We start from the raw sequence: 12,139 nt of genomic DNA, 5'->3' as shown, positions 1-12,139 counted from the left end.
ATGATTGGTGAATGACTCAAGGGGATCACAGAAATGAAACACAACCATCACTACATAATAAAGTCTCTCACACTTTAAGCTCTGTATCAGCTAAAGTTTGAGAATAATAATTCTACAGAGGTTCTGTCTTCTCTCTGAATTCAAACCCCTCCCAGCACTTCACCAAGTGACACACACATATGCTGGATGTCCCCAGCAGACAGAACCTGCCGACACCATCCAATGTCCTGATTCCTGGGAAATTCTCAGCTATCCATCTCCTCTACCAGCCCGATGGGTAGCAAACTGGCAGGTGGGAACCTGAGAGGATCTGGCAAAGCCCATGACAGCAACTTTGTATTTAGAAGGGGTGTGCAAGTTAAAATGAGAACTGGGACACCACACATATGCCACGGTCTCCTGAGATAGTCTGAGCACTTAAGGATCTGCAACACAATTTAACGGAGATGCAAGATCCCTGCTCAAACAAATGCACAGATTAATACACTGCTGCCACCACACCCAGATAGTAAGCATATTAAACACTCATATTTTTAAGTGACAGCATTAAAAACTGGCTATGAGTACAGCAGCAGCTTTGCTGCATGATAACAGTGACAATTTTAAGACTTTATTTTTTACGTAGCTCATTTCAAAAGACTGATAGTGCTGCTACTTCATGTACAAGATCTTCTGTTAGCATTCAGATTTATTTTGCACATATGAATGAACAGAATGCCCAGCAGAGCACTGAAGATATTTCCCAACACATTTACAGTCTCACAGACTGAAATTCTCTTGCTTTCTGAGGGAGAAAAAGGGACTAAACCAGAGTGTACTGACAAACTACTACTGATGAAGCCCACAAGGCTGTGAGATCAGAGTACAGACAGCTCATGCACCTCCTCCATCCAGGCAGGAGTTGAGTCACCACTTCCTTGCCCTTCACATCCAGCCATCTACAAATGGGAATATGGACATAAGGCAGGGAGGCAAACCCAGCCCCACACTGGCTCTTCAGCTTCCTCAGTGCACAGACAGAGGCAGGAGCAGCCGCTGCCTGCAGTGTCCCTGCTCACAGCCCTCACCTCCACGAGCCTGTCTGCAACTCCAGCACCTTTTCCATCCTCTCCTCATCTATCCATGATTTTTGGAGACCCCCACATAAATACCAGCAAATTGCCATCTAACCTGCAATGCTGACAAGGCTGAGCAACATTGATGAAACCACACCCTCCCATTTCAGCTCTCTGTGAACTTACAATACTTCCCACTTTCAAACAACGCCAATTTAGGCAGTTTTTGGAAGAACATGCTCCTCATGGGGCTGTTCATTGCCTCCTTTGGTCCCAAATCTAATTAAAAAATCTTGCAGATCATAAAGACATTCCATTAACGTGATGAGTTACTCATGCAATTGTTCAAAATGGCTGTTTTGCAAATAAGACAGAAAATACCAACTGAACTGCAAAATACAAACTGATTTCAGTTTCAAATTAAGGATGTCTGATGTTATCAAATACTGCTGCCTACTCAGTAAACACTGGATGCCTTGGACACTCAAACTTGGAGCTGACCAATGATAAGCTGTTCACTACTTATAAGCACTTTTGTTTTAAAGCTGCCATAAAATAAGTAAATTCAAAGCACTAACACAAAAAAAAATGATGTGCAAACCAAATGGCTAAAAAATACCTTATGTACAGCTTGTCTTTTTCCTAGCACTAAGATTTTGGGCTATAAAAATCTGTGAGGAATTCAGAGCAACTATAAAGTCATATTCCCATGGAAATAATGCTCACAGCTCAGCCCCCCCATGGAGCACTGCTGTGGGGAATGAGGGATCCCTCTGCCCACTGCAACTCCTGCCCATGTACCCACCACCACCAGCAGCACAAAGCAAAGGGAAAAAAATTGTGCACAGCTGCCCTACTGCATAATTCCAGGGGTGAACACTGATGAGAACTCAGGGCAATCTCTATTTTAAGGATGCAATTATGCTAACGATGAAAGCCATATTGGCCTTAATGTGACAGTCACTACTGCTAAGTGTAATACATGTCCTCTGCCTTTATGGTCCCCAATTTAGGACACTCAGAGCTGTGGCAACACCTGGAACACCATTCCCACTCACCTGGACTCACAGCAGGAGCGACCACCACAATTCCGGGCTGCACCTGGACTAAGGTGAAGATCAAAAGACTGAGAACACAAACCTGTTGAGATGAGCAAACTCCACAGCTTTATTTCTTCTGCTCTGAGAGCTGACTGCTCCTCCTTCACACTCTTATGATTCTGCTGCATTTACATTTTCTGTTGCTTGCAAAGCCAGGATGGTAATTCCATGGATCTCATTCCTGCTTGCTCTGAAAGCACTCACAGCATAAACCCTTTTTTTGGTTGTCCTAAGTTCTGTTGGGGAGCTCTCACTGATTCATGCAAGCCTAAACTTCTTGCTAAGGTCTATGGTCTGTGGTCACAGCCTTCAGGTGAGAAGAAAGTGAGTACTGGGAATTGCCTAAATAAGTTGTCTCTGACTTTTTTCCAACTTTGTATCCATTAACCACAGTGCTCCAGAGAAATTTTCAAACAGTGGCAACTTTGGGTTTGTATCCCAAAGGCACCAGAGGAACAGAAAGTGAGGTTTTCCAGTCTTTAAGGACATTAAAGTGCTATTCCTTACTTTCTTGGGTAACAGCTATTACTAGAGCTCTTATGATTTAATGGGTAGACTGAAGGAGACTGGAACTCAGGAGAACTTGATTCTTTTTGCAGTTCAGCTGTTACTTGTGCTGACAATGATTCTTTCTCTCTCTGCTTGATTTCCCTCTCATTTTATCCCACTTACTCATATTTAAAATGACAAGACCATCCCATACTATGTACCAGGATAGCCTCATTTTGAACTGAAGAGCCTCCTAAGTAACATGGCCCAAAATCAATTATTTGAACACAATTAATTTAATTGCCTGTTCCTCCCATTACACAAAAACTGAACATTTTCCATGTCCCTCCCCATCCAGCCCAATCAGATTATCAGTATCTTGCCTATTGTAACACATTGCTACACCACTTAAAAAGGCATCCCTCTCCAAAAAGACAAAATATTTTCACACCAAAAGCCTTCACTTCTTTGCATGAATGATACATGACTCTTCTGTATTTTAAGTTAGTGGCAAATCCACTGCCAGCCTGCAACATTCATGGAGGAAAATGAGGCAGGAAAGCTGTGAATCACTACAGCAGGCTCTAAATGGATGAAAAACATGCCCACTGCACTGAGGGAATAGCTCTGCTATTTCTGCTGGTGTAGTTCAAACAAAATAAGAAGTCTTTCATACACAGAAATCTTTGAAGAAAATCTACTTTCTTACATGTTTTTTTTAATGCATCTTTTCCCACAACCTTAAGAGACATTTCTTCTCTACAGTTTCTTACAGATAGTGCATTTTTCTCTTCCACCTCAAAGCTGAGCCTCAATTGGGGTATTTACTTTTTCAACAAAGTAATAAATGACAGATCCCTGAAGTGCTTTTCCAGTTGGTGTTAACATCACCCTCAATGAAACTGACGTAGATCCCTTTCTTTCCTACTACAATTCCAACGCAAACAACACTCAATGCTTCTTTTAAAGCTTCCATCCACGATATGAATTCACACAATACTGTAAGAAGCAAAATTCCCCAAAGCACTCCTGCACCTTTTTTTTCCTACAGCACTAACATTTGTGACTACCACAGAATATCAACAAGGCCTTTCTTAATTTTAAGCTCACATGCTTTTTCAAAAGGTGTATGAATTAAATAAGCCTTACACAAACACTTTGTTAGGGCTACTGTGATTTAACCTACCTCCTGCCTGACTGCAGGTGAAGAAAAACAGACCTTGTGGCACACACCAAAGATCAATAAATCATGTGCTGTCAAACAAGGAGGAAAAGTTCTTACACCTATTCAAAATATCAAGAACATCTGCAAATAAATGAGGTATTAGAGAGTCAAATACAAAATGAAAAGACTAATGCACATCAAAGTTTTACTCTATTAAAACATTAATGAATATATTAACATGAGCACTAACCTAACAGAATCCTTTAAAGTGTTTTTAAAATAACCAACACAGCCTCATTATTTAGAATACTTAAAAACAGTCTCAAAAGCATATGCTAAAATTTCATAAAATAAAATTAGGGTTCAGAACCCTAATTTTAAGACATCAGACTATTCCATGATGGAATGTCCGTATACACACACACACACATGTACACACACACACTTTTTCACCAGGAAGCATAACCCTTTGTTCCCTAATCCCCAGTTGTATGTTTAATGATCACACATAAAACACTTCCATCCAACAGAAAAACCGCAGTTCCAGCATGTTTAATTCTTTGGAAATGAACATCTACATTGCTGAAATGGCATTAGAGTGACAAATGACTATAATCCAGTGGCCCAAGGCCAGCAACTTCTATTACAACAGATCTGGCTGTTTTGTACGACACAGCATGTTGTGTGTCGACCACTAAACAGAAATGAGACTGCTCAGTTTACCTATAAACAAAACCCCACTTAACTTTACAAGTGTTTTAGCAGCTACATGGATGGAAAAAGCAGTGTGTCTTAAGCAACTGCCTCCAAAAACTGGATTTATTAGTAGGTAGATGGCTGGATCCATTCTAAAACGTCTCCAGATCAGTGCTATAGGCTAGAATGCAGAATAAATAGCAATGATTCACAAAACCTGTGGGTTTTAGTCTATTTGCATGCTTCCATATAGTTCCAAATTTAAGTTCTATGTCAGTTTTCCCAGACTTTCTTTTTTTAAGTCAAGCAACCCACATTCACCCAACTTTCCTCTGCGTGGATTCACCATTCACATTTTAGAAAGGCAAATGATACCTCCTGGCTACCGAAACTCTCAGCTTCAGCTGCAGCCTGAATTCCCAAGATCACAGAATCCCTCAATAACTATTCACTCCACGGGCAAAAGGATGAACCCAGATCCTTCTAAGCAGTGAGAGCAGGGCTCAAAAAACAGAGGGGGAGACAAATCCAGCTTCTTCAGCCCTTTAAAACACAGGACAGCAACTGAGCAGCAGCTGCAGCAAGAGGATGCACTCGAACACCTCTCCCCAAATGCACCCACAGCAGTCCTTTTCCAGAGCCATCTTTTATTCTGTGTTCAGGGTGTCCCCCATATTTTCACAAACCTGACAGAATTCACACTGCCCTCTCCCCAGATGCTTCCTTCTGCCTGTAAGGACGCTCCAACATCACCCACATGTGCCCAAGAAACTCACCCAGGTGCAGAACAACCAATTTTTAACACTATTTTAGAGACATCGATTTCCTAATCACCACAAACATCAGGCAATGCACTGCAAAGGCAGCACAGCACAAATGCCTGCAGAAGTTGCCTTTTTTTTTCTTCTTCTAGAAGCAGCTCTGGCTTAAGGGAACATCAAACTACACCCTGCCAGGGAGCAACCCTCCAAGCCGGCCATAAAAGAGGCCGTTTGCAGTGCAGTGTTTCAGGGAGTCGGGTTGCATGCCACGTTCCGAGTTCCAGTTCTTCTGGTTGCCAGGCCAGACACATCCTGGGTGAGGATGAGCAGCTCAGGAGCTTGTTCAGCTTTTTTTCTGAGCTCAAACCCGCCCGGTTTTCACTTCAGCCAGGTTTGGGGGCAATGCGGTGCGGTTAAAATGGCACCGCGTTCATTTGACACCGCAGTGATGGGGAAGGAACAAAACAAGCATAAATGATTCATTCTGCCATGGTATCCTTTCTTCTGCTTAACTTGTTTTCACAGGAATTCATAAATGATGCGCCTGTATTAATTCTCTCCATGAAAAACAACAGAAAGAGGGACTAAAACAACAGTTTACACAGTTCTGACAGTTTTACTCTTTCCAAACAGGGAAATAGTTTTTAAGCTGCTTTTTTTTTTTTTTTAAAGAGCTTTTTAGACGCCCTTGATGACAAATGGTTTTAACTAGATCAGCTTAACATCTTCAGTGTCATGTAGTGATACAGCAGGTTCACTTCTAGCTCACATTAAAAAAGGGGCAGATTTTGAATTTAGCCAGCGCACACCCGGAAGACTGACAGCGACACTTAAATATCTCATTAAATGATGATGAAATAATGACATGGAACACAGAGGTACAAACCAGCGATACCTAAACCATGTTATCCTTCACTCCTGTGCTTGCTGACGAGCTGATCATCCAAAATTAATCCCCCTTTGGAAATATCTGATATGAGCATTTCATGATTCGTTTGTCACGACGCGCGAACCGACTGAGGAAATATTTCTGCCCGCCCTTACGTGATCCGTCCATCGGCAGGAATCTGACTGGGCATTTTAGCTGTAAGAGCAGCAGCATTTCCTTGAAGGCCTTTTCCTCTGTGTGTTACAAAAAATATCTCAATTATTGTACACCCAAATTACGGTGATATGGAAAAATGACACGCTTTTGCCCACAACTCTGCACCATGACACGAACACAATGACTCAATAATGTTATTTATCTTGTGCTCAGAACAGACAACTTTTAGCAAAACTCTTATTTTTCCTACTGATCTGCAACAGCACCGTTCTAAAATAAAGAAGAAAAATCCCACACGTGAAACTGCATCCCTGAACTTCTCTTCAGGCTTTACAGCCAAAAGAGTCCAAAACACTGTTACCTTAATCCAGCATTACAGCACCATATTGTTCTAGAATTATTCACATAAATCCTAGACAGCACCTAAATAAACTGTTTAAATTTGGAAACAAAAAACCCCCACTGCTTAGTGACATGAACAAAGCACCAGCTAAAAGATATCTTACAGATATGCTTCTAAATTTTATATAAATTTACACAGCAATCCTCAGGAGACCCAAACATCTGCATTAACCTATAGAAGGAGTTGATTTAAAACAGCAGATGTTCAAGTTACTACTAAAGATGAATTTACAGTCTAGTTTTAATTTCAGCTCTGCAGCACTTCACTGTCAACTAAATTATCAGCTTCACGTGTTTTTGTTTCAAGGTCCACCAACATAATTAAGTACAGACAGAAAAATGTCCTTAATTCTTCTAAATCAAGAAAAAAGCTGCAATGTAAACCCCAAACCTATCAAACAGACCACATGCACTGCTGAGGGGAGGGGAAAGTAAGGTGTGAAATGACCCTTGAGTTGGGCATTCAATCATTGTGATAAACCTGATCGCAATTATCAGTCATTAGGACAGTTAAAAAAAGTCCAAAAACTAAGTGAGTTTCCTCCACTTGAAGAGGAAAAGAAAGAAAACTTGAAGGATGCCAAATTTTCAATCAATTTCAAATTTTAAACAAACTCCAGAAATTGCAACGACCCTCAGAACAGCTACATAAACAAAATCACTCCCCTCTTGCTCTCCAATATAAATAAATGAAGCCGGACATGAAGTGTCAATATAGTTTTCACCCATTACAAACTTTTGTTTATGGAACAATCCCTATCAATGCTACCAGTGCACAACTTCATTTGATGTGTACATTAACTGCCTTCAGAAAATACAAAATTCAGAATAAAGCATCACCTTCTTCGAAATAACTTATATTTTATGAACTGTATTTTCTGTTATGAAAGACACGGATTCTTAACAAAATTATCTTTACCGGCACCAAAGTTTTCTAAACTTTATTATTTGCTAAACGCAAAGTTGCACGAAGTCTTGCAAATAAACACCTCAGCGCTGCACATGCTTTTCCTGACATTTCTGCTTTAAACCTTTCTGGGACGAAAAACCTTAGAGGGAAAAAGAAAGAGCGAAGTGAACCCATTCAATCATTTGCCCTAAGCACACACTGGATTAGCCCGGGAACCGAGCTGTAAACTTCCAGCGAGAAAACCACCACGGCTGCAGTTTTTTTTCCCACTCCGTGCACAAATCTCGCGGCCGGTTCAGCCAGTGGGATCCAGGGAATCCGCACACGCATCCCCGTGCACGGTGATCTTGCAACACTCAGCCCTTTGCACCCCGATGCGCCGGGGTTTAGCGAGTGTTTGGGCGGGGGGGAGGGGGGAGGATTACTTTACAAATCTCCTTATTCCCTTCTCGTTATAGAATCGCTTCTGTCTCTCCCCCCCTACCCCAAATAAAAAAGCGACCCCGCAGCCATGGGCTCTGTCCCAGCCACCCCCCGGCGGGGGCTCAGCACCGACCCCCCCCCCCCTCTCCCCGAGCCCCGGCGTGGTGACTCCGACACGGGCGCGGGGCCGCCCCCTAGCCCTCCGGACCCCTCGGGGGTGGGAATTCCGCCGGGGGGAGCGCCGGATCCGCCGCCCCCGCGGGCAGCGAGGCGGCCCCACCGCGCTCCGCACATTCAATGAACGTGCACAATCACCCTGGGCCTACTCCCGGCCACCATGCTCCCCCCCACCCCGGGGCCCGCCCGCCGCCGGGAGCCCCCGTGGGGTCCGGGCGCGGTGCGGCGGGGGCGCAGAGCGCGGGTGCGGGCGGTACCTGCGCGCCGTGCAGGGCCATGGCGGCCCCGCGTCCCCCGCGGAGCTCGGCGGTCCCGGCCCCTCACGCCGCCGCCCCCGCCGCCGCCATCTTCTCCCTCGCACGCACCAGCCGGGCGGGCGGCCGCGCGCCGCTCCGCGCATGCGCCGGCCCCGCCCGCCCGCTGCGCGCGCACGGGGCGGGAGCGCAGCGCGCTGAGGGAGCGGGGCGGGAACCGCCCCCTGAGGGGAGCGGGGAGGCGCCGCGCGGGAAAGGGGGAGAGCGTCCCTAAAAACTTCCGTGGAACCCCCCTCCATTGACATGGGACCGCCCCCCTGAGGGGAGCGGGGAGGCACCGCGCAGGAAAGAGGGGGGGGAGCCCAAAAAACTTCCATGGAAGCACCGTTAAGCATCTCTCTCACGAGGAGAGGCTGGGGGTGATGGGGTGGTTAGTCTGGAAAAGAGAAGGCTGAGAGGGGATCTCATAACTAAAAGATATATAAATATCTCCCAAAGCGGGTGTCAAGAGCAACGTAGAATGAGGGAATGGTTTGGGTTGGAAGGGACCTCAAAGATCATCTTGTTACAACGAGGAGAGGAGAGAGGAGGGGAGGGGATCCCATTATAAATAAAAAATATATAAATATCTCCCAAGGCTGATGTCAAGAGCATAATAGAATCACGGGATGGTTTGGGTTGGAAGGGACCTCAAAGATGATCTCGTTCCAACCCGCATCGCATGGGCAGGGATCCCACTTGCTAGCCCAGGTTGCTCCAAGCCCTGTCCAACCCAGCCTTGCACACTTCCAAGGATTGGGCAGCCACAGCTTCTCTGGGAAACCTGTGCCGGGATGGCTCCAGACTCTTTTTGGTGGTGCCCAGTGACAGGACCAGGAGCAAGGGACATAAACTAAAATACAAGAAGTTTTACCTCAACCTGAGGAAGAGGGTGGCAGAGCACTGGAACAGCTGCCCAGGGAGGTTGTGGAGTCTCCCCCTCTGGAGACATTCCAAACCTACCTGGATGCGTTCCTGTGTCACCTGCTTCAGGTGACCCTGCCTCAGCATGGCTGGGTGATCTCTGGATCCCTTCCAACCCTAATGATTCTGTGTTTCTGTGATTGGGTCCAACCTGTGACCGATCACTACCACGTTAACTAGACCAGAGGATGGAGTTCCACATCCAGTAATTTCTTGAACATCTCCAGGGATGGTGATTCCACCACCTCCCTGGGCAGCCCATTCCAGTGTTTAATCACGTGAAGAAATTCCTCCTAATGTCCAGATTCTGTCTGTAAAAGGCCACATGCCCAGGGTCCCTCTGGCAGGTGACAGGCTGTGTGCCCAGGTGATGCTGTTGTGAAGCTATCCCACCTCTGTCCCAAATAACCAGGGTGGGAATGGGTTCAGCGTTGGTATCTGGAAAAAAAAGAAAAAAAAAAAAGAATGACTAAGCCAATCTCATGATTTTGAGAGGCCTGAGTCATAACAATACTGAAACCCCTAGGCAAGAATCCATTAAATTAACTGCTAATGTGCTCCATATTTTTTTCCTTAAACAAACTATGAAGTCCTGCAAAAATCTACTTTAGTTGGCAAGTGTGAGAGAAAGCTCAACATGAGTGTGAAAGTTGAAGAGAAGGAAGAAAAGAAGACAAAGAACTTTGTGCGTTTGGCTGTTCAGAAAGGAGGTTCGTGGAAAATGAGAAGATTCCTCCGTGTCTCCACGACAAGGACATTTCCCTCCTGTTTTGTGAAGTGCAACACTTACTGTGTGCTGATGACAGTAAATGATTTTCTCTATCAGCTTCTGCCCTTCCAGCTGACACACCCAGCGGCCGCTCCCTCGCTTTTGTCTCTCGCGAGTGTTGCTCCGCTGTCCTGAGGCAGAGAACCAGCAGTGAAAAGGGCTGCTTAATATTAAAAGAGAGAAACAAAAAAGGGAGACAAATGTACAGGCTTTTTGCATACAGCATTTCAAACGTCTGAAAGCCCCTCTCCCCTCGGGAGTCTAATTTACAAGGTAAATAATGGAGTGAAAACCCTTACGTGGCTCGACTGGTTGAAGGCAAAATTCCCTTCTGCCCACAATGCTGCCTAAGTAAACTGACTGCTTCGAAATACAAATGAGCACAGTGTCTCCAGCCTGGAAAGCACAAAATTCAAAGACCAATACTGTTAAAAGCCAGAGCTGATGGGGAAAACTGAGGTGGGACGAAAGGATGTCACTGTCTCGTTCAGCAACATTTAAAACATCTTCAGTTTTATCCCGCCTTAATGTAATTTCATTGTAAAGTCTGTTAACACTTTACCATAATATTTTGTAATAATCTAAGTTTTCTTGTAATATCATGTTTTGATGAAACTTACCTGCTGCACAGTTCCCACCTCTGTTCTGCTTTATTCCTTTCAGCCATTTTTAGTGGTCTGTTGTTCCATTACTGCTTTCATTGCAGAAAGAAGTTTTATTTTCTTCCATCCTTTATGCTGTGAATTATCGCTCCCAAACCTGTTGCTTTTCCAAATCAAAAATAACCAGTGCTGTGGGTTTTTTTCTGTGTATCCATCTTATGATTGTGTATCCAATCTTAAGAATCATGGAGTAATGTTCCTAACGACATGGAACTGACTTTATTTGTGAATTTATCTACAACAGTCCATGGCTGTGGAAATAAAGGGTTGTCTAACAGCAGCCAGGGAGCTGGATAAACCACTCCCAAGGTAGCTGCCTCTCAGGTGCTACTGTAATTGCTCTTATCCTACTGTCAATGCAAAGTGCTTGGGAATGGCTCGCCCTTCCGTGCCACACTCCGCGTGATTTCACCAGGTCATGAGACCTGTGCTCATGACAGCGCCCAGAAGGTGAAGGTGAAAGACTTTTGAGCACATTTTAGGATGGCTTTTGAGGATTTGAAGCACTCAGAACCCTCACCTCCACTTTTTCAGGGAATGCCTTCCTGTAGCACTGCAGAAAATGGTTGATGGCTGCGGGAGGTTTTGTGCTGAGATTCCTCCCAGTGCCAAGAGCTTCAGGAGCTCAGAAGACTTTTTCTTTAGAGATGCAGAACTTTTATCCCAATAGCTTCTAGGTACAATAAGGGCTTTGCCTACATGAAGTATTTGCAAGCAGCAGTCACCTCCACTGGCTGGATCTCAGGGAGGGTCAGTTGGCTCTAAAAATATGATATTTTAAGTCTTTAGTAGATCATGTGAATGCTTGGCTCAGTGTGTTATGTGTTTCAATTATCAATTTTGGCTAATTAACTGTGACTTATTCATCCCTATCTTAAATACAAGTCTCCTCTCTCCTTATGCAATCATCTCTTAGTGCTGCAGCCTCAAAAGAACCAGCAAAGCTGCACCTCACCTTCCCCTGGTGTTCTGTCACCAAACCCATCATGATGAAAACAAAGGCATGTTTTTCTCCCAAGCTACTCTGAGTTCCAGAAGGAACTAAAAAATGTGTGTGGTATCAATAAACCTGTGGCTGAGCTGTGTGTCCCTCACTTAGGAGAAGAGTTACCACTAAGGAGAAAACTGTAAGTAGCTGGAGCTCACCCGTGCTCAGACTCACACAGCGGGGTGGCAGAACCCCTCCATCTGCCCTGACCTGGTCCCTAAGACAACTCAAAGTTCATGAAGGAATAATTAGCACCTCCCTCATTATCGCATTCATGAGA

The 12,139-nt window shown here is 44.7% G+C and overlaps 1 protein-coding gene across 1 annotated transcript in view; it reads right to left on the bottom strand.

Moving 5' to 3' along the window:
* The window catches only part of USP10 (ubiquitin specific peptidase 10), a 47,707-nt gene extending 39,103 nt beyond the window's left edge, over positions 1-8,604 (bottom strand). The window contains exon 1 of the mRNA XM_064670971.1: positions 8,481-8,604. Coding sequence (XP_064527041.1) covers positions 8,481-8,501 — 21 coding nt within the window. The 5' untranslated portion in view covers positions 8,502-8,604. The remainder of the gene's footprint in view (positions 1-8,480) is intronic.
* Between the last annotated feature and the right edge of the window lie 3,535 nt (positions 8,605-12,139).

This window comes from Pseudopipra pipra, chromosome 14 (assembly GCF_036250125.1).
Source record: "Pseudopipra pipra isolate bDixPip1 chromosome 14, bDixPip1.hap1, whole genome shotgun sequence".
Taxonomy (NCBI): domain Eukaryota; kingdom Metazoa; phylum Chordata; class Aves; order Passeriformes; family Pipridae; genus Pseudopipra; species Pseudopipra pipra.
This window is presented reverse-complemented; position numbering and strand designations above follow the sequence as displayed.